Genomic DNA, 23,395 nt, shown 5'->3' with positions numbered 1-23,395 from the left:
AATGACGCTATAGCTACATATAGGTACATATAGATCACCGTTATCCTCAACCCAAAAGACCACCAGTTGGCGCAGCAATACTAAAGATAGGAGGTTGTGGTCGTTGCGCAAACGCGGAGTGATATCATGCACAAACGTGCCCTATGTTCTATATACCGTATGTTCGCGACCAAAGGGCGCACCGTATTAAAAGGTGCAGCCTCAGTTACGGGTGCTATTTCTGTATTTAACACATACATCAGGCGCTCCGGATTATAGGGCGCGGGCATGGTAAAACATACCGCTACCATAGCTTAAAACATGCATGCTAGCGTGTATTTAGCAATGTATGTAGCAATTTAGTGAAAGCCGGCAAGTCGAAAAGCATTTACAGATTTTGTCTGTGTAGATTCTCAATCATCCAGGCCGTAGTTATCCAGGGTAGTTTTCTGTGTCAACTGGACGGTTTTTATTCTCTTTTGAAGACGTTTCGCCTTCTATCCAGAAGGCTTCTTCAGTTCTGAAGGCCACCGCAGTATCAGGGGCCCCGTCCAGGTTGAAGAAAATTTAAGACTTAAGTGCGCCATGTTGTCACGAAATTACGGTACCTCCGCTAAAAGCCAATCAGATTGCGTGAATTCCCAATTATTCTGATTAGAGAAACTCTCTCCAAAGTAGAACATTCACGAGTATGAAATTTACTTAACTTAAAATTGCAGCACAGACCAGTTCTTTGCTCCGACTGGGCCGTTAGTACTGACGGCACAACTGTCCAGTCAGCTGTTGAGTGTCGGGTACTGAATTCACTTTTGACCAGGTCGGACATAATTAACACAGTGACGTGGGGAGGGGAGGCACTAAGAAGGAAAAAAGAAAGTGTACAAAAATAAAGATTTATATTGTCCACTGATATGTGTTAAAATGCATTTGGAGTCTGACTACACATTTCTGCCATTTTATTAAGTCAAAATTGTTTTTCCGATCAAATCCAGGGCAGAAACCCCGGGTGAGGCAGGGGCGAATTGTGCCTCACGTCTGACTGCACGATCCAATACAAACTGGGTTGCATGACGTGTGCCATATTGCTAATATGAACTTTACAGAAATGGTGGTTATACACCATGACTTTCTGCAGTCTGTGTAATGTCTTTTATGCACGTGTGAGAGAACTATTCCTGCTGACCGCCCAATAAAGTGCAGAGGAAAGTCAGCAGGTGAAGCAGGCAGTTGGCCAGGGGGGAGTGGCGCTCCGATCAGACACGAACTCTGCCGCGTTGTCCCGGAGACTCTCCTCCTCCTCCCCAGCGTTGTCTCTTTTATTAAAACAGGCATGATTACACAGCAGGAGGCGTATCTTCGTTACACAGACTGCATCAGCTACATTTCTCACACAGGCAGGGGAACGTTCATGCTCGCCGAGTCACATTGCTCATGTTTTGACCATATTGGAGCGGTTCTCAGCCTACGCACAGGTGCACAGGCCTGAGGGCCCTAACCTAAGCAGATACCACACATTATTGTTTGGTCCTCCTTACTAACACGCTCACATACAGATCCGTTCCCACACTCCACTTTCCCACATTTTAATCCTTCTCGTATTACCTACGAAACTACTCTACTTTTATTAAAATAGCAATAACATAAAATGCAATTCGCAATATTTCACAACACAGTACTCGGCCTCACCTCAAGGGGGCGCACGCAGGCTGGCAGGTGCTTTCTCGTTGGCGCTTCAATAGGCAAACCTTATTAAAATTTATTGAAGCATCAGAATTTCAAGTTTGAAAAATAACAGAAATTTTTGCTGTTGGTCAAAATTAAATTTGTGCTGCACATATCTCTGCATTTTAATTTGTTTACAGTATAAATGAATTTCTTAAAACACAAGATGGAGCACTATCCATAGCTATAAAAGAAAGTTCTTTATAGGACAAATATGGTCCTGTGTATATGTTTGTGTTGGTTTGTGAGTGTAATTGAAAGAGGAATGCTGATGCGATATGAAGCATTATCAGGAGTTGTATGCTGTTGGAAAAATGGTGAAATAAGATGCTTTTTTCAGTTCTTAAATCGTAAATCTGACTCTTGAGGAGTCAGAGCCTCACCAGCCATGAACCTCACCGCACGTCACTGGAGCAGATGATCAACTCAGCAACATGATCTGACACACCAACACGATGTCTGGAGGCTTCAGGTCAAAGGGACACCAGGAGACGACTGTTGCTTCTCCACTGAAAAATGATGTTTAAAGGCTTAAAACGGCGCCATCAGACAATCACAGTCCATGAAAACTGACCTCAACCATCAAAAGGACCTGGAGAATCAGCACACAGGTCCAGCTTCAGAAGGTTTGAGGCTTTCCATCATGTCGTACAGGGAAGCCAGATCCTGATACTTGATATTCAGTGACTTGGACACCTGAGGGAGGTCTCCAGAAGTTCTACTGAGGAATGAAAGAGTGGACGGGTCAGTTTTAGTCTCTATATAAGCAGCTGGTTTATTGGGGAAGCTGCTGATGATAAAGGCTGATCAGTTATGTTAGCTAAAGAAGGTCTGTAACTTCAGATCACATTCAGGATTAACACTGTAAAAACATGAGAGTTTGTGGGAAAAGGATCCTTTTGATGTGTTTCAATGACCAATATTGTTTGTGTATTTGCTGTCATATTTTACAAATGTTCAGTTACGTTCTGTGAACGCTGGTGCTGATATATTAAATCGATAATGATGTACGTATATAATGAATGCTGGACTTTTACTCCTCCCTCAAAGAGGAGAACTTTCCACACCTGCTCAGAAGATTCTCGTCCTCTTTGGGTCTAACTACGTATGTATGTGAATGGACATTCTCAGTGATGAAGTCCAACAGATCCAAACACAGGTGATCCATCACTGATGACCACCTCTCAGCTGTCCTTCAGTCACCTCAGACATTCAGCCAGCTTTTAATACCTTTGTTCAAGCCCAGAACGCCCTGGATTATTCCCACTGAAGATGGAAAAGCAGGTGGAAAACATGAGTTATTGTTAACTGTACTGGTGTATGACTATAGCGCATTACTGGACCACTATAAACTTGTTGTTTGTTGTTTTTCTTTCTTTGTGGAGATTAACACCTTAAAAATAAATTGCTCTGGTTCAGCAGTTGATCTTGTTTTCTTATTTGACCTGTACGACACAATTTCACTAAGCTAAACATACATTTTTACAGAATAGTTTTATCCTTCCGATTACCAGCACCAGCTATTCAAAATATATAATGTAGTGGGTTTTAAAATGAACTGAATGATGTCTGCCTTGTCTCTCCTCTACCTGTCCTCCCCCTTCTCCTCCTCTCTCCCTACCCACCCCCCCCCCCCCCCCCCCCCCATCAGCAGGAGGGTCCCCCCCCCCCATATCAGCCTGGTCCTGCTGAAGGTTTCTTCCTGTTAAAGGGGAGATTTTCCTGTTGATTGTTAGGGATCAGGCCCTGGGATTCTGCATAGCACCAAGTTTGACTACAACAGACATTACAAATAAAGATGATTTGATTTGATTTGAAATAAAAGAACTGCGCCTGAAAATGAAGCAGAAGCAATAAAAACCCAACACCAGCGAAGCTTTCGAAGAATCTCAGATATTGATGAAAATTCTGGAAATCATGATGGAGAGATATTTTTTCTCACGGCTCAAATTCCACAGCTATTAAGTGATTAAATGGATTTAATGGTGATATTCTGGAGTCCACAATTTCAGGTGAAGTTACACTGGGGAACAATTTGAAAATATCCTGTTGAGGTTTTTATTTTAAATTATTCTGATTAAAAATAAAATTGGCACGCTGATTCCAAAATTACAGTCATTTCCCCCCCCCCAGCCCGTCAAGTTTTGAAAGCTTCTCCTCCAGATAAGCACATTTCCCCTAATGAGCTGTAGTCAGACTGGCCAGCTGATGACAACTGGATCAGCTCCGTTGGTGCAGCCACAATTAAGAGGTGTGTGCAGGTGTATTCAGGTAGCATTTTGTTCTTTCACTGCTGTCGTCTCGAATCAATGTTCCGCTGCGAGATGCGGCTTAATAACCTGCGTGTTCGCAATGAGCGTGCGCGTATTTCGGACGCACATTGCGGCTGGTCGACGGGAATGTTGTGACGGATGATCAAACTTTGTAGCGTGTTTCCTCTAACTGCGTTTTCCGCTAACCCTGAGCCAACATTTTAGAGGTTGAGGAAGCACATTTTAATACTCACAATAAGTCGACAATATTATTTGCAGTTAGTGGAAAAATCCACGGAAAGAGGGACACAACGCGAAAGTTTTAGCCTCCTCTCTTTGTCCCTCCACCAGGGGGACAATCAATCCTTTATTTAAAAAAGGAGAGTATGTAAAGAGGGAGAGATCAAGGCATTCCATTTTATTGTTTTAACAACTGGTTCTTTGTGGAATATGAATTGTTATTATGGATTTATGAAATGTGTTCTGTTTTGAATGAAGCAGTCAAGAAAACGAAACAAAACCTAAACCCATAGTGTTTTCATTTTTTGGTCCTGTACATGTGGTCAGATAAGATTAGTCTGAGCAGAATTGGGTGTTTTTTTGCCCTTTGCTGTGTGTCATCTATTCTATTCAGCATGTTGGGTTGCTTGACTTCTGTTGGGTTGTGTCAACTTGATGCATCACTTCTGAGATATTGACACACCTTTTTCCTGAGGCTGGCTCCAATGCTGCCAACACACCTGGCCATGGATATGGTGGGACTTCTGTGATGAGTGGGGTCAGAGGTGGTGGACAAGCTCTGCTCCAAAACAAGCTTGCTAGATATGTTTGGGATCTCCTCCGCCACAACCACCAGCTATTGTCAGGCTACAAATGTTTTTTCCAGCACCATCATGTGTTCATCAGCAACATGATCTGACGCACCAACACGATGTCTGGAGGCTTCAGGTCAAAGGACACACCAGGAGACGACTGTTGCTTCTCCACTGAAAAATGATGTTTAAAGGCTTAAAACGGCGCCATCAGACAATCACAGTCCATGAAAACTGACCTCAACCATCAAAAGGACCTGGAGAATCAGCACACAGGTCCAGCTTCAGAAGGTTTGAGGCTTTCCATCATGTCGTACAGGGAAGCCAGATCCAGATACTTGATATTCAGTGACTTGGACACCTGAGGGAGGTCTCCAGAAGTTCTACTGAGGAATGAAAGAGTCGACGGGTCAGTTTTAGTCTCTATATAAGCAGCTGGTTTATTGGGGAAGCTGCTGCTGATAAAGGCTGATCAGTTATGTTAGCTAAAGAAGGTCTGTAACTTCAGATCACATTCAGGATTAACACTGTAAAAACATGAGAGTTTGTGGGAAAAGGATCCTTTTGATGTGTTTCAATGACCAATATTGTTTGTGTATTTGGTGTCATATTTTACAAATGTTCAGTTACGTTCTGTGAACGCTGGTGCTGATATATTAAATCGATAATGATGTACGTATATAATTAATGCTGGACTTTTACTCTCTCCCTCAAAGAGGAGAACTTTCCACACCTGCTCAGAAGATTCTCGTCCTCTTTGGGTCTAACTACGTATGTATGTGAATGGACATTCTCAGTGATGAAGTCCAACAGATCCAAACACAGGTGATCCATCACTGATGACCACCTCTCAGCTGTCCTTCAGTCACCTCAGACATTCAGCCAGCTTTTAATACCTTTGTTCAAGCCCAGAACGCACTGGATTATTCCCACTGAAGATGGAAAAGCAGGTGGAAAACATGAGTTATTGTTAACTGTACTGGTGTATGACTATAGCGCATTACTGGACCACTATAAACTTGTTGTTTGTTGTTTTTCTTTCTTTGTGGAGATTAACACCTTAAAAATAAATTGCTCTGGTTCAGCAGTTGATCTTGTTTTCTTATTTGACCTGTACGACACAATTTCACTAAGCTAAACATACATTTTTACAGAATAGTTTTATCCTTCCGATTACCAGCACCAGCTATTCAAAATATATAATGTAGTGGGTTTTAAAATGAACTGAATGATGTCTGCCTTGTCTCTCCTCTACCTGTCCTCCCCCTTCTCCTCCTCTCTCCTACCCACCCCCCCCCCCCCCCCCCCATCAGCAGGAGGGTCCCCCCCCCCATATGAGCCTGGTCCTGCTGAAGGTTTCTTCCTCTGTTAAAGGGGAGATTTTCCTGTTGATTGTTAGGGATCAGGCCCTGGGATTCTGCATAGCACCAAGTTTGACTACAACAGACATTACAAATAAAGATGATTTGATTTGATTTGAAATAAAAGAACTGCGCCTGAAAATGAAGCAGAAGCAATAAAAACCCAACACCAGCGAAGCTTTCGAAGAATCTCAGATATTGATGAAAAATTCTGGAAATCATGATGGAGAGATATTTTTTCTCACGGCTCAAATTCCACAGCTATTAAGTGATTAAATGGATTTAATGGTGATATTCTGGAGTCCACAATTTCAGGTGAAGTTACACTGGGGAACAATTTGAAAATATCCTGTTGAGGTTTTTATTTTAAATTATTCTGATTAAAAATAAAATTGGCACGCTGATTCCAAAATTACAGTCATTTCCCCCCCCCCCAGCCCGTCAAGTTTTGAAAGCTTCTCCTCCAGATAAGCAAATTTCCCCTAATGAGCTGGAGTCAGACTGGCCAGCTGATGACAACTGGATCAGCTCCGTTGGTGCAGCCACAATTAAGAGGTGTGTGCAGGTGTATTCAGGTAGCATTTTGTTCTTTCACTGCTGTCGTCTCGAATCAATGTTCCGCTGCGAGATGCGGCTTAATAACCTGCGTGTTCGCAATGAGCGTGCGCGTATTTCGGACGCACATTGCGGCTGGTCGACGGGAATGTTGTGACGGATGATCAAACTTTGTAGCGTGTTTCCTCTAACTGCGTTTTCCGCTAACCCTGAGCCAACATTTTAGAGGTTGAGGAAGCACATTTTAATACTCACAATAAGTCGACAATATTATTTGCAGTTAGTGGAAAAATCCACGGAAAGAGGGACACAAACGCGACAGTTTTAGCCTCCTCTCTTTGTCCCTCCACCAGGGGGACAATCAATCCTTTATTTAATAAAGGAGAGTATGTAAAGAGGTAGAGATCAAGGCATTCCATTTTATTGTTTTAACAACTGGTTCTTTGTGGAATATGAATTTGTTATTATGGATTTATGAAATGTGTTCTGTTTTGAATGAAGCAGTCAAGAAAACGAAACAAAACCTAAACCCATGGTGTTTTCATATTTTTGGTCCTGTACATGTGGTCAGATAAGATTAGTCTGAGCAGAATTGGGTGTTTTTTTGCCCTTTGCTGTGTGTCATCTATTCTATTCAGCATGTTGGGTTGCTTGACTTCTGTTGGGTTGTGTCAACTTGATGCATCACTTCTGAGATATTGACACACCTTTTTCCTGAGGCTGGCTCCAATGCTGCCAACACACCTGGCCATGGATATGGTGGGACTTCTGTGATGAGTGGGGTCAGAGGTGGTGGACAAGCTCTGTTCCAAAACAAGCTTGCTAGATATGTTTGGTATCTCCTCCGCCACAACCACCAGCTGTTGTCAGGCTACAAATGTTTTTTCCAGCACCATCATGTGTTCATGAGAAACATGATGCACCTGATCAAAAAAAGCTGCTTGTAATCTGACAGACGAGCCATGATGAGATGTCAAGGTGCGTTGTTGAAAATGAAGATCCTCTTCTTGGAATCCTGTCTGAGATGACAGAAGATGATCCTGCATTTGACCGACTTTGATGATGTGATGACTTATTTCTGTTTAGTTTTGAATGCATTCTCATCTTATTTGTTGAATTTAATGTTGAGACCTAAATTCTTGAAAGAATTTAGGTTTTCTTGTAAACCATAACCAGATAAAAAATGATTTAATTTGTATTTGTGTGCGTCCGTCTAATGCCACCGCACCTTTTGAAACACCCATGAGGAAACATTTTTTCCACAACTATTTTATATTTAACATGGTGTAAACTTTTAAGATGTCCCAAAACTTTTTTCCAATATATATGTGGCATGTATGATGTACAGGGTGACATCATATGATAGATTTTGATGTGAATGAGCCGACAATACGTCATTGGACAGACCTCTGCTTGTCTTCATACTGAGAATCATGTTCTTTAATCTTATTTTCTGTGTCAGCAGACTGTTCCTGCTTAACCGTTTAGACTCACATTTAAAAATGAGCGAATGTGTGATGGAAGAGGAAGAGAGAGCAAAGTCCGTAGTGTCCAGCTGTGTGTCCATGAAAAGCGACATGTCCAAAGACCGCCCTTTAAACTTCGGTATCGGACCTCAAGGCTCACCTTTAAAGTAAGGTTTTCTGAACCACATAACTCTGCCTTAGAACATTTCACAACCATACAAAACATCATTTTGTGGGTATTAGCCTCTACTATCGTGAAAAATTAAATTAATGAAACGGTGCACCAACATGTCAGGTGTTCGCTCCCATTAACTCCCATGTTAATTTTAGTGTGGTAAATCTTTTAAAACTGAAAATTGCTTCTGTTTTTAACTGGTCATTTCTCCTACATGGGTTAACATCATCTCACAAAAATTCCTAGGCATATATTTTAAAGTTTCCCAACAATATCCATCATTGCAGAGTGCTACAGCTCTCCATTTAGATACGGATGGGTAAGACATGGCAGGTCTGTGCAGCTTGTTCTGCCACACTGTTCCACCACATGTCATGAAAATTCATTAAAAAGTCTATTTATAAGGCTCCTGGTTCTAATAAACCCATAGACAACAATATCAGTCATGGTTGAAATAAGCTTTTGAATACGTGTGACCTCTGTGCTATTTAATGATCAGTTTCAGAGACCAGACTACTGTATTTGGAGCATAAATGTAGAACTTTTGTTCTATTCTATGAGTTTATGTTCCTGATTTGGCACTTTTATTTTTAACATAAATTCACAATGAAGAAAAGCCACTAAACACTTAGGTCAAATACACTTTTCTCCAACTAAACGAGCTTGTTAGAACGTAAATAACTTTATATTTTTTGCTCAGTGTTCATTCAATCTTCAACTGTCAGAGCAAACTGAAAGTAGAAGTGAACGCAGCCTTTCTTAGGCGTTGCTAACGCCCAGTAGACATGTATAACCACTATTCCCATTTTTGACAGGTATCAGAAACGGTCTGCTTCCATTGGAGATTCCTCCTGTCCCGAGGGTGAAAAGAAACGGAGAACTGAACTGCAGACCGCCGACCTGAACAACAGCGTCTCACGTAAGCTCGTACATTTGTATTTATAAGATACTTTTGGGTCGGAATAAAGGAACAACTTGTGTATTTACAATGTGCAAGAGAAGATCCAGAGAGCACTTGTTTGGTTCCACTGGAACCAAACCCTCTTAAGACCTTCCTAAATGCTTAGACAGTATTTAGCAACATTTAGTCATTTAGCTCTGGAAAGTGTTAAAGAGCTGAAGGCAGGTGACCTTTACAGGACAATGGGTCTGCTGAGTATGATGTGTTTGGAGAAGGTTTGATGTGTTTTTCTAAATATCATCCAGCTTTGACCAGCTGTTTAGTCCAAGCAAACTCTTGGAGGACATGGAAATGGTTGTTATAGACTAAATTACATTGAAACCCAATGAAATAAAAGAATAGGTGTACATAAGAAGACATAACATTTAAAACTGACAGTAAGATGGGTCATTACCCGACTGTTGCTTCTATCATTCAAACATGACAGAATATTTTCCAGTTGAGGACATCTGTGTTACTGCTGTAGATGACAATTGTAAAAGGATTTAAAAGATTGTTTGTTTTAGAGGGTGGTGAACTGCAGAAGATGATAGAAGGACATAAGATCAGTCTGAAGAGAAGATGTGAACATGTGACTGAAGGAACTCATGAAGCAGGAAGTGGAACCCTGCTGAACACGATCTACACTGAGCTCTACATCACTGAGGGACAAAGTGAGGAGGTGGACACACAACATGAGGTGAGACAGCTTGAGATAACCTCCAAGAAGAACATCCAGGACACTCCAATCAAGTGCCAGGACATCTTCAAAGTCTTATCTGAGCAACAGAGACACATCAGAGTGGTTCTGACCAATGGTGTCGCCGGCGTTGGAAAAACCTTCTCAGTGCAGAAGTTCAGTCTGGACTGGGCAGAAGGTTTGGAGAACCAAGACATCAGTCTGGTGCTTCCGCTCTCATGCAGGGAGCTGAACTTGATCAGAGATGAGCAGCACAGTCTTCTCTCAGTGCTTCATGTTTTCCATCCAACATTACAGAAGATCAGAGCAGAAGATCTGACTGTCTGGAAACTTCTGTTCATCTTTGATGGCCTGGATGAAAGCAAATTTTCACTGGATTTCAACAAGCATCAGCTCATCTCTGATGTCACACAAGTATCGTCAGTTGACGTGCTCCTGGTGAACCTCATCCAGGGGAACCTGCTTCCCTCAGCTCTCATCTGGATCACCTCCAGACCTGCAGCAGCCTATCAGATTCCTCCCTCATGTGTTGACAGGATCACAGAAGTACGAGGCTTCACTGACTCCCAGAAGGAGGAGTACTTCAGGAGGAGGTTCAGTGATGAAGATCTGTCCAAGAGAATCATCTCACACGTCAAGGCCTCCAGGAGCCTCCACATCATGTGTCTGATCCCAGTTTTCTGCTGGATCACTGCTATAGTTCTGGAGGACATGATGACCAGAGACCAGAGAGGAGAGCTGCCCAAAACCCTGACTGACCTCTACTCACACTTCCTGAGGGTTCAGATAAAGAGGAAGAAGCAGAAGTATGGAGGACAGCAGAGACCAGAGGAACTGACTGAAGCTGATAAAGAACTCCTTCTGAAGTTGGGTCGGCTGGCGTTTGAACACCTGGAGAAAGGAAACATCATGTTCTACTCAGAAGACCTGGAGCGATGTGGACTGGACGTCTCCGAGGTGTCGGTGTACTCAGGAGTTTGTACAGAGATCTTCAAAAGAGAGAGTGTGATCTTCCAGAAATCAGTCTACTGCTTTGTTCATCTGAGCATTCAGGAGTTTCTGGCTGCCGTCTACATGTTCCACCTTTACACCATCAGGAATAAAAGGATTATGGAGTCTTTCCTAAAATATTTGAAACCAAACGACTTTTTCCGGTTTGCTGGGTTGTTAAATAACGATCCAGCCACATCTCTTGATGACTTCCTCAGGAGAGCACTAATGGAATCTCTTGAAAGTAAAAATGGCCACCTGGACTTGTTTGTTCGCTTCCTTCATGGGCTCTCTCTGGAGTCCAATCAGAGGATCTTGGGTGGACTGTTGGATCAGACGGAGAACCATCCAGAAACCATCCAGAAGGTCCTCAACAACCTGAAGGAGGAGAACAGTGATGAAATCTCTCCAGACAGAAGCATCAACATCTTCCACTGTCTGATGGAGATGAAGGATCAGTCAGTCCATCAGGAGATCCAAGAGTTCCTGAAGTCAGAGAAGAAATCAGAGAGGAGACTGTCAGTGATCCACTGTTCAGCTCTGGCCTACCTGCTGCAGATGTCAGAGGAGGTTCTGGATGAGCTGGACCTGTGGCAGTACAACACCTCAGATGAGGGACGACGTCGCCTGATTCCAGCTGTGAGGAACTGCAGGAAGGCCGTGTAAGTAAAGACTTTTGTGGCCGGACATCGGCGTTTAAATCAACCGAGTCAATCATGTCAGGTAGCAATACCCCCTCCAGTGGTCATTCCTTCAATTCTTTATTTCCATTGCAGCGTCCATAAATTTAAAAAAACAATTGATTCAGAAATGTTCAACACTGGCTGGATATAAGTTCAAAGGTCAATCCAGACAAACCAACATAAGGCAGGAATAATAGGAGCCACAAGTTAACTTACTATCATGAAATCACTGTCATGTAATGAAATAACTTTTGTTTGTTTGTATACATTGTATCCAAACAACAGAAAAACACATTTTAACTAATGACACGTGACGATTTTGCTTCATTTGTTCAACGTAAAAACAGCCGGCCTCGTTGGTTTAAATGGGTGTTTTACGTCTTTGTGGCAATTACGTTTGGAGCCTTTATGTGACCCACAAAGTTGTTTGACCCTTTCAACACCCGTTAGGTGGAAACTTCATCACTAGCAAAAAAAGGTGCAGTGAAAATGATTTGAAGGGAAACAGGCAGATATAACAAAAGCTGAGGGCAATCGATGCAACCAGAGACACTGATGTCATCGATCGGATCGCTCAATTAAGACTTGACGCACGATCGTACAAATTGTATGAAATGCAAAATATCCAAAGAGCCGATAGACAGATAAAAAGATGCACGTTTCTTTAAACCATTTGCTATAATCATTTTAAATATTGAGTAATTATGAGCTGTTCTAAAATAAGACAAATGTTGAGAATAATTCAGTTGCATTTCAGATCTGATGGTCGTTCAAACTGTTGCTCTACGGTGTTGAATTTAGCTTTTCCAGGAAATGAGCTACATTTGTGTTGAGGTAGATTCTCAGATAAGTTGATTAGAAATCCCAAAGTTTGACTCACTATTTTTGTTTCATACACAACAGACTGTATGGTAGTTTTCTTTCAAAGAGTCATTGGGAAGTTGTGGCCTCAGCAATGACGTCAAACCCTTCTCATCTACGGGAGCTGAGCTTAATCTAGAACAAAAGCCTGACAGATGCTGCAGTAAAGTTACTGTCTTCTGCAATGATGCATCCAAACTGCAGACTGGAGACGCTCAGGTCATGAGGCCTCTGTTGGTCTTTTCTAAATTTCTTTACATTTTCTACTTTTCTCTTCATTTTCATATTTAGAAATGTGTTTTTATTTGCCCCATTTATTGGTTTTCTAGGTTGTCACGATGCAGTTTATCAGAGATCAGTTGTGACTCTCTGGCCTCGGCGCTGAGGTCCAGTCCCTCCCATCTGAGGGTTCTGGAGCTGAGTCAGAACCATCTGAAGGATCCAGCAGTGAAGCAGCTCTGTGGTTTTCTCCAGGATCCTCTCTGTAAGCTGGAGACTCTCAGGTCAGTCAGAGATGATCCAGTACTTTCCCAGGTGTAACTAGTTAGACAATAAATGTTTACATGTTTGATCTTTGTTATAAACGTAGTGTTACAGTTCTCGGAAAAAAGACCACACATGACAGATTTGCAGTATTAAATTGGTTGTGGAAATCTGTCCCATGTGAGGATGGTCATCAATGACTAGAAAGGAAGTATCAGTTGTAGATTTGTCTTGTTTTATTTTAGGCTGGCCACAAAACCGCCCAAACATTCAGACAAATCAAAAATGTTTTTTCCTGTCTTTTAAAGATCAGAAGGAAAACTAGAAAACCCAAAAAGAAAGCTGCTGCAGTGTGCCATGCCCCTTCTCTCCTGAGAAAACCATCCCAAAAAAGAGAAAAGCCCAAGTGTGAAGTGAGCACCCTGTTAAACCTTGGTACCGAAAGCCTGCAGTCATTCTCATCTTAGGTGGCTTCATTCCAGCCAGAAGCCCAAACCTGCCTCCCTCTTAAAGGGGCAGCAGGTCAGTCCAACCACAGAAACCTTCATGAAGATCTGAAGCTTTCAGCATCCACAATTGTTGCACCTCACTTCCATTGGAGTCCAAATCAGAAGTCAGCAAGTTGATTCTACACCGATTCTACACAAAAAATGTTTCCATGCATAAGTTTGCACAAATTTTTATATAAATCTGTTTGTTCATCGCCTCCTTTTTTTGTAATGATCGTTAAAGAAAATGACCTTATTTGAGTTTCTCTCCTCACAAATATGACTTTCTATGAACGATGCAATAAATGCAGCTTGCAGTCTAAGACAATATGGAAGTATGTGTATATAATAGGGCGGCACGGTGGTGTGGTGGTTAGCACTGTTGCCTCACAGCAAGAAGGCCCCGGGTTCGATCCCCGGTTGGCACTGAGGCTGGGGACTTTCTGTGTGGAGTTTGCATGTTCTCCCTGTGCCTGCGTGGGTTCTCTCCGGGTACTCCGGCTTCCTCCCACAGTCCAAAGACATGCATGATTGGGGATTAGGCTTATTGGAAACTCTAAATTGCCCGTAGGTGTGAGTGTGAGAGTGAATGGTTGTCTGTCTATATGTGTTAGCCCTGCGATTGACTGGCGTCCAGTCCAGGGTGTACCCTGCCTCCGCCCATTGTGCTGGGATAGGCTCCAGCCCCCCCGCGACCCTCAGTGGAGGAACAAGCGGTAGAAAATGAGTGAGAGAGTGAGAGTGTATATAATAGTAGTGGAAGTAGTTCATAAAATAATACATTTGCTCTTCTAATCGAATCTCTCTATGTTATTAAAGAAAAACCTGCTCTTAGTCAACAAAATCTAAGACATCAGCCAAAAATCCTAATTTTCTACAATATAATATAAAACAGTAGAGAAGACTCTTTCTGCAGAGACACTGGTGGCAGGAATGCAGAAGTATCACCTGCTCAACTTGGAAGGTGGAGCAGAAACCACCAGCTGAGAAGGTCCTCAGTGAGAGGAAGTGGTGGAGAACCATGAAACTTGCTAAGCTCCACCTCAGCTCCAGAGACAGTCTGAGCTGGAGCTGTGGCACCAGGTATCGCCCTGATACCTGGTGCCACAGAGCCTCAAACAAACAAGCTCTTCTCTTGGGAGGAGAGGGCTTTGAATCTCAGCTCAGTGTGCTTGTCTCTAGTAGGTGGCAGCTGCACCTTTTCCTGAGGTCCTAGTTGATGCCCTGAGGGGAATTGATGCTCCTGCAATGTTTTCTGGCAGCATTGAGCTTGCAGTGGGGCAATCAAACACACTGTGGGGTGGCTCTCTTTCCTTCTCTCATCTGGAGAACAAGTGACACCAGCTGCCAATCATTGTTGGAGAAATGTGCAGTTAGGGGAACTCTGCGTCCAGACTATAGCCACCCTTCCAGCATCCAGCAGTGTCTAAAACCTTTGATTTGGTTTCACCAGAGAGTGTAGGGATTGCAGGGCCGCTGCAGCATCGCCCACAAGCTATCAGGAGTGGGTCGCTTTGTCCCAACTCCTGACAAGAGTTGAGTGCTATTGAGAAATGTGGTTTCACAAACTTGGAAGGTATTTTGACCCGCACACACTTTACATACGGTGTAGATCTTGTCCAACCGACCTCAAAAAGACCCCAAAATACGAACATACGGCAGATAAGCCGGTGCAGGACGAGAGGTTTGTTGCTTGTAAGCTGTGTTTTGCTCTGGTACATGTTGATTTTTATTTGTCTTCTCTCAAAATAATTGTTATTTTAGTCTAAGTGGCTGCAGTTTATCCGAGACCAGCTGTGATTCTGTGGCCTCAGCTCTGAAGTCCAACCTCTCCCATCTGAGGGTTCTGGACCTGAGCTCCAACACGTTGCAGGATTCAGGAGTGAAGCGGCTCTGTTCTGGACTGGAGAGTCCAAACTGTAAACTGGAGAGGCTCAGGTCAGTCTTCATTTTTCTACCTATATACCAGCTGCTAAGATGGTGAAGTGAGGCTGTTCTCAATACTGCCGTAATGCACGACATTAAAAAAATTCCTTGTAATATCGTGAATTCAGGTACGACCCAACTAAGAACTAACGTAGGTTTAGTACTGACGCAGATAACATGCAGACCTGCACCGTATAACCTTATCCTGCTTTTTTCAGATTGCTTTGCTGCAGTTTATCAGAGATCAGCTGTGGCTCTCTGGCCTCGGCGCTGAGGTCCAATCCCTCCCATCTCAGAGAACTGGACCTGAGTTATAACCTGCTGAAGGATTCAGGAGTGAAGCTGCTCTGTGGTTTTCTCCACTTTCCAAACTGCCGACTGGAAACTCTGAGGTAAACACCATTCTCAAAAATGTCCATTATTCCATCCGAGGGTCCTCACACTTTCTGAGTGTGTGTGTTGTGCCCAGTTCCTTCAGGAGGGAGGGCCACACGGGGACCACTTATTCATGATAAATTGATTTAAGGACAATGAAAAAGTTGACAGATGGTAACCAAAATTAGACAAAACTATGTGAGGGTGCCTGGTAGACACCAGCCAACGAGGAGGTAGATGGTGAGGGAGACAGGAAGTCATCTAAGACAGGTTGTGCCTTTAAAGATGAGCCACAGGTGAGATGGATCTCCATGATGAGATGGGAGGGAAAGAGGTCGGGAGAACCTGGGAAGAGTGAGGGCCAGAACAATATATATTGTCCTTTGGAACAGTGCAAACCTGAGAGGATGGAATTGTGGTAATTACATATTACTATCATTTTGTAACCTGTCACTAAATTAAATATTTACAGATCATGCCTTTGATTAACGTTTCAGATTAATACTGGTTTCACTTATAACCTTATAAAAGTTTCCCTTCTTTATTTAGATTAAGGGACTGCAGGTTATCAGAGATCAGCTGTGACTCTCTGGCCTCGGCGCTGAGGTCCAATCCCTCCCATCTCAGAGAACTGGACCTCAGGTTCAACAATCTGCAGGATTCAGAGCTGAAGCTGCTGTCTGATCTCGTAGAGAATCCAGACTATGGGCTGGAGACATTGAGACAGTAGCTGGTTGAAGCCAGTCAACTCCCGCTCATCTGCTGCATCACTCACTGACCACTGGTGAAGAGCATCTGTGGAAACATCTGCCGTCTACTCCGTCCATAGATGAAAAATTCAGTTTTTAAAAAGCGGTGGTGGACTTTCAGGAGATCAGTCGATGGTCGACAAAGCAGAAGCAGCTTCACCTTGAAGTTAAATTAGTTCCTGGTAGCACACAATGCATCTTTATAAAGTTCTAAATGGCTCCTCGACCACTCTTATAAGCATGAAAACATTCTCTTGTCTCTTCAAATGTCTGTATTATATGTTACTATTTTACATCATGCCTTCAGAATCTTTAGGGTTTAGTATTTACTGTCTCTGTGACATGGAGCATTGGAATATTTCAGCTGCAACCAGCAAAAACCCATCAGAATGACGGCTATGGGTGGGAACCGCAGGTCATTTGACTTTAGTCAATCTGTTAAATGTTATATGATTTATTGCAATCTAATAAAAACAAATATTAAATGTGGGGAAATAGGAAATAAAAAGAAGCAAAATGACCAAATAAAACACATGTTCATATATCCTCTTTCATATGTTATTTGTTGTGGTTCGGTTGTGACTGAGGATCAAAACATTTTTACATGTATTTTTTGGCATAACTTAAATTACATTTGTGTAATGCTAATAGTTTAATATCATACAGTGTAAATATTTTCATGAGGAAGTTTATGTAATAACAGAAACTACGTTTTGGGTACAAATAAAGTTGATGAGTCCTTATATTTTCTGTTAAGTTTAAATGTATTTGTTATTTGACTCTTTATTTGCATATTTGAATGAAACTTTAACGCAAAGTTGTCTGCTCCTTTGTTTACTTCGGTTACTGTCGCTAGTTTCCGGTCTCGTGAGCTAACTCTCGCTAGCTTGTCACTGACGGTGGTTGTCAGCGCAGCATCAGCGAGTCTCCAGCCCGGACGCGGCTCCTTCGTGCGTCCACAGAGGCTCCGTCTGTCTCCTACTGACTTGTATCTCCACATTTTGTCGTCGCTGCTGGTTGTCAAACGTTTGCTGGAACTTGTGGCGCTCGGCTGCCGGCGACGGCAACTATATCTGTTTTAAAGAAGCGGAGGAGACCGCGGAGGAGGTTCCGAGGATGAACCCTCAGTGCCCGCTGTGGGAAGATCGTCTACCCGACAGAGAAAGTGAGCTGCCTGGACAAGGTGAGCTGGATGACCCGGAGAAGCGTCCTTTTAGTCCGTTTTAGCGAGGATGACAGAAACGGGAACCTTTGGGCAGGTCCTGTGAAGTTGGACACGTCGATGATTGAGAAGTGGAAGGAAAACGACCCTTAAACAGCTTTTTAGGACTTAAATGGCAGATATCACAGAAAAAGAGCTCATCAATAACTGCAAATGAGCCAGACTTGCTGGTCAAACCAGGCTTTTGAAGGAAATCTGGCTTCCTTTTAAGTTTTTTAAATTTCTTTAAACTCTTAGAACACAGAGGAACTCTTGTATTGGGGGCAGAAAAGGTACATTTTTACCTGGTAAAATTCAGTCAAAAGAGCACTAAAAGCATGAATAAACTGAATCATGTAGATTCTAATGACATAAGCTGGAGCTCCTACAGTTACAGCCCATAATGAGACTGCAACTGTTTCTGTGAAAGTGAACTTTTATACAGTTTACATTCTGCAGATTTCTGTCAAATTTCAATGCAAACATTCACGTTAATCGATATAATAGAAATCTGTTACACATCATGGATCAGTCAGTAATCTTGGACAACAGCAACGTTTAATCCTGGATCACTGCTCCATATATTTAAATGAACAAAGACGGCTGATACTGATTTAAGACAGAATTTGTGCATTTTGATGATCACATTCATCGGATTTTTAACCACTGATGGAAATTTACTGATTCATTAAATCAGGGGTGTCAAAGTCAAATGGACGGAGGGCCAAATAAAAAATGTAGCTCCAAGCCGAGGGCCAGACTGATCCAATGTTCATTGAAACATTTTAAAATGACCGCATATATTCTAGTGAACCAAATTGAACCAACTGAAAACCTAACAAATATTTTACAATATGATCAGATAAATAAAGCAATAGTTTCTTATGGCTCTGTCAGTCATTTTTAATTTTCAAGAGACAAAAAGACAAATTTGCTTTCTATAAAAATCCCCATAACATGAACATTAAATGAATGAAGCGGTATTATTCAAGGCACCATCAGTATATTTTCTCATTTAGCAAAAGTGGGCTAAATTTACTTCAAAGAAAAACATTATAACAGCAATTTTCTATCATTCACTCAACTGAAATATTTTTGGAACATAATTGGATTGAAATACAATAACATAAAGTGCAAAAATCTATGAACCAAAAACAACACTTTCTTCAAGGAAAAGGCACATGTGCAGTGAAAAATATTTAACTTTTAAACTTGAGCTGAGTAATACCGTATTGGCCCGAATATAAGATGGTGTTTTTTTGCGTTGAAAAAAGACTGAAAAAGTGGGGGTCGTCTTACATTCGCGGTCTAGACATTATACCCATTCACAACGCTAGATGGCGCCAGATATATTTGAAGCGAATGCTGAACTTAACGTCCCAGGGAAAAGCGAACCCCTGTCACGAAGAAGAAAAATAAAAATAGCGGTAGCACGAAGAAGAAAAATAAAAATAGCGATAAGAAAGAAAAGAGAAGAAAATAAGAGATAACAGAAAATAGAGAAATGTAGCGACAATCTGGAGAAAAGTGGGTCGAAGATATAATCATTTGTTTCAGATGTACTGTAATTATTTTCTGTATAAAAATTAAATTTGGTGTTCAAAAAGTCTTTTTTCAAACTTGAGTCTTGAAAAAGAGGGGGTCGTCTTATAATCAGGGTCGTCTTATATTCGGGCCAATACGGTAATTGTAAATGTGTTATTGCAGCTTAATGTTCACTTGTTTGAGGCTGATACTTGGTGGTGTCTCATCTTTTGGACGAGTTCATCAATGTTGGGGGTCCGGCTCTGAGCTGAGGAACTCCTCACAATTGAGTGAAGGTGTTCAGCAGGAAGTCCACTTCTGTGTGATGTTTTGTTCAGCTTCATCAAAGAAAGCAGTTGTTCCCGCAGGTCTGTGCTGCCAAACACAGGCAACGTTGGAGCAGCCTGGATGTGTGTCGGGGAGGAGACGGGCAAACTCCGCAGCACCCACTGCCCCATGTGTTGCCTTCAGGGCATCACTGCATTGGAGCTCAATCACCTCCATTTGGAGCTTTGGTGCTGAGCTTTCCACCTCAACCTCAAACGGACGGCTGAGCAGTTCAAACCTGCTTTTTGGTGCTTTTAAGTCAGTGACTCGGCGTGGGAAGTCAGCGGCGAGAACACTCATTTAATCAGCAAACTGTGCGCTCGGGAACACACTGGTAGAGAGCTTCTCTTTCAGGGTCTGGCAGCTGGGAAAGTGGCTCAAGTTTCCTTTGTGCATCTGTGCCTCCCACAGAGTCCGTTTGGTTCTAAAGGCCTTCACTGTACTGTACATATCAGAGGGGACACCACCCCGACCCTGCAGCTGCAGCTTCATTGCATTCAGATGACTCGGAATGTCCCACAGAAAAGCCGTTTCACACAAGAACCTTTGGTCTGGGAGTTGAGTTGTGTCTTTCCCTTTGCTGTCCAAGAACATCCGATCTCCTCAGGAAGCTGGAAACATCTCTGCAGCACCTTTCCCTGGCTTAGCCATCGCACCTCAGTGTGATGGGGCAAATCACCATGCTGCGTTTGCCACTGGCTCAGAAACGCCTTGAACTGGCGCTGAATTAAACCTTTGGCTCTGATAAAGTTCCCTGCGTGCGTGATGGTGAACATTCCATGTTCCATGTTCAGGGCTTCAGCACACAACGATTCCAGGTGTATGATGCAATGATGAGCTGTCAGTTCAGCCGTAACGTTTTCCTCCTGCATCTTCTCCCGTATCTTGGCCACCAGTCCACTCCTGTGTCCACACATGGCAGGTGCTCCGTCTTGTCCAACCCACCAGTTTTTCCCGAGGCAGCTCCATCTCATTTCCACATCTGGACACCTCTTCGTACAAATCCTGTCCTGTGGTTGTGCCGTGCACAGGACGTAACCCCAGAAACTCCTCTGTCACGTTGAGGCTGGAGTCCCCTCTAATGTCGCTGCTCTCATCCACAGCCAGGGAAGATGCCATGAAATCTTTCCCCTTTTTCTCCAGCTGCTCTTTTAGATTGAGGGACAACAATGGTGTTTCTGCTCAGGCTCCCGTTTCAAAAGAGTTGCCTTTTGTCTGGGCAAACTTGCTCACAAACTTTAAGCATGCAGTGTTTGATGAAATCCCCCTCTGGAAATGGCCGGGCTGATTGAGCGATCTCTTCTGCCAGAATCAAACTGGCCTTGACAGCAGCCTGGCTTTGAGATTTGGCTTTTCTGAACAGAGCCTGTCCAGATTTGAGGCCTGGTTTTAATTCCTCAACCTTCTGTAGCTTTTGTTCCATGTCCATATTCTTGTCTTTGTCCGCGTGTTTAGCTTCATGATGCCGTCTCAGATGATATTCTTTCATTACCGCCACACTTTCTCCACACAGAAGACACCCAGGTTTCCCAGCTGCCTCCGTGAACATGTACTCCCACTCCCACCTTGTTTGAACCCCCGGTTCTCAGTGTCCACCTTCCGTTTTGCCATTTTATGGGTATCTGAAAGTTAACTTTTGCTGTTATGCTAATGACTACTGATAAATAATGAAATGAAGCCACCTCCCGCTCAGACTGTCACCGTTGCATTGTGGGAAATGTAGTATTGGCCTGTGTAAAACATCTGCAGCCTGTGGGCCGGTTCTAATAATAAATCAATATCATCCTGGGGGCCATAGAAAACCCTCGACCTTGACTCTGACATATGAGCTTTAAATGATTTCTTTCGACTCCATTTATTTGGCTGTTTGGATATCATCTTTGCTAGTGTGTGTGCACGCGCACGCTCTATGGAACTGGCATAAAGGATGTTAAAATTAGTCTAAATTAAATAAAAATTCATCCATTCATCATTCCCAACAGGCGGTGTTTGATTAGAAACTCTTTCTGAACTCTGGTGCTCTGAAACATCTCCGCTTCCATTTTCAGCTGTTTTTATTCTCAATAACATCAAATCATCCATCCATCCAAATCGTGGTCCTGTTGGACCACCAAAGGACAAACACTTTCCATTTAGCACGGGAAAAAAAACCCAAATCCTGTTTAGCAATGAAGCTGTGGCGAGAGTTTGAGGAGCGTTTTTGAGGAACACGCTGCCATATTGGGTCCAAGCTGCTGGGGTTTTTGTTGTTTCCAGGTGAATCGGTGGGCAGCGGCGTTACCGCCTGTCTCTGCCCCCCCCTCTCTCCCCGTGGTCGTGGTCACGCCGGGCATCTTCACTGGTCCCGTTTTAAACAGGTTCTGCTGGGAACAGGTGTTCTCCAGAACTGTATTTCAGGCTGCTGTGCTGAAGGGCTGTTTTCAGTAGCAATAGAGCCAGAGTGTGCCTGCTCCATATGAACCCCCCCAGGCCGTGCTTTCCTCCTGGCTGAGCCATAATCAGCTCTGGATGGACTGGTTCACGCTTGGACTGAGTCAAGATTTGATAGCTTGACTGATTCTTACAGTTTTTGATCAAACCCCCATCTGCTGATTCCAGGAGATCTTTAAAGGATCTCAGAGCTTCAGATTTATGAAGCCTGCTCAGCCCCCGGCAGCGCTGATGAAACCATTTCATTCAAATGTGTGTATAAACACTTAATACAGGCGTGTGCGTGGATGTAGACTTTTTAGTACTTTGGGTTCATATACTTTTTAGTATTTTGCAGATTCGTGTCTGTATATAAACCAGATCCTCCTGTAATAAAGAACTAAAGGCTGACTGTTGTCACGTGACCTGTCTCCGTCTGTGTCCGATGATGGAAGCTGCCTGGAACATCTGGTCCACAGAAAAAGCAAAACAGCTCACAGAACTGGTCCAGTTTAGGCCCAAAAATGACAATAAATATTTTAAATGTGTGACACAGTTTCAGTCGTCATCAGAATTCATCAAAAATATTTAAACCAACAAACTACACACAGAACCGCAAAGTTTAGAGCTCAAAGGGAGCGACAGGTGAAGATTTAAAGCTCAACGCACCTGAAGAAGTTCCAAAAAGGAGAAATATGATGTGATGCTTTACCGCCACCCGGTGGCCACGCGTGGTACTGCAGACAATAGTGAAACGCGCTCCGACACATTCCGACCTCTCAGAATCAGAATCAGAAGCAGGTTTATTGCCATTGTTCATGTAATACACAGTATTACACAAACTAGGAATTTGTCATGGTGTGCCGCTGCGACATTCAACATAAAGAAGACCACACTAGAATAAGATAAATAAAATAAAACTTATATACAGTATATACATAAATAGTGAGTGGTAAGAAATAGTGCAGGTCCATGCAGCAGTAATGTGATGTATTGTTCGTGAGTCCGACTGGCTGCTGTTCATGATGCTTAAGTGATAAGTCACTTGGTGTTCAGCAGCCTGATGGCAGAGGGGAAGAAGCTGTTTGTGTAGCGGGAGGTTCTGGTCCGAATGGACCGTAGTCTCCTGCCTGAGGGGAGGGGGGAAAACAGTCCGTGACCAGGGTGGGAAGGGTCGGCCGTGATCCGACCTGCACACCTCCGGGTCCTGGAGATATACAGGTCCTGGATGGATGGAAGCCTGCAGCCGATCACCTTCTCGGCAGCGCGCACGACGCGCTGCAGCCTCAGTCTGTCCCTGGCGGTGGCACCAGCGTACCACACGGTGATGGAGGAGGTGAGGATGGACTCGATGATGGCCGTATAGAACTGCGCCAACATCCTGGGAGGCAGTTTGAGCTTCCTCAGCTTCCGTAAG

At 43.2% G+C, this 23,395-nt stretch overlaps 1 protein-coding gene and 1 pseudogene across 3 annotated transcripts; one reads left to right on the top strand and one right to left on the bottom strand.

Annotated features, from left to right (window-relative positions):
* Window positions 1–6,701: 6,701 nt before the first annotated feature.
* LOC130520610 (NLR family CARD domain-containing protein 3-like) lies at window positions 6,702–18,603 on the top strand. Of its 3 annotated transcripts, XM_057024306.1 has the most exons (9): window positions 6,702–7,659; window positions 8,147–8,314; window positions 9,138–9,241; window positions 9,790–11,614; window positions 12,539–12,715; window positions 12,826–12,999; window positions 15,232–15,405; window positions 15,612–15,785; window positions 16,318–18,603. In XM_057024306.1, exons 1-5 carry the CDS (start codon window positions 7,652–7,654, stop codon window positions 12,633–12,635), a joined length of 2,202 nt encoding a protein of 733 aa, XP_056880286.1. In that variant the 5' UTR covers window positions 6,702–7,651; the 3' UTR covers window positions 12,636–12,715; window positions 12,826–12,999; window positions 15,232–15,405; window positions 15,612–15,785; window positions 16,318–18,603. The 3 variants fall into 3 exon arrangements, with proteins under 3 accessions (XP_056880286.1, XP_056880284.1, XP_056880285.1); XM_057024304.1 differs by lacking the exon at window positions 6,702–7,659 and having other exon boundaries at window positions 8,037–8,314; XM_057024305.1 differs by lacking the exons at window positions 6,702–7,659; window positions 15,612–15,785 and having other exon boundaries at window positions 8,037–8,314.
* Window positions 18,604–19,427: 824 nt separating this feature from the next.
* On the bottom strand, window positions 19,428–21,180 carry LOC130520612 (general transcription factor II-I repeat domain-containing protein 2-like; annotated as a pseudogene).
* Window positions 21,181–23,395: the final 2,215 nt, after the last annotated feature.

The sequence above is a fragment of the Takifugu flavidus genome, unplaced genomic scaffold (genome assembly GCF_003711565.1).
Source record: "Takifugu flavidus isolate HTHZ2018 unplaced genomic scaffold, ASM371156v2 ctg444, whole genome shotgun sequence".
In the NCBI taxonomy this organism is placed as follows: domain Eukaryota; kingdom Metazoa; phylum Chordata; class Actinopteri; order Tetraodontiformes; family Tetraodontidae; genus Takifugu; species Takifugu flavidus.
Note: the sequence above shows the minus strand (reverse complement) of the source record. Positions and strands in the feature narration are given on the sequence as shown.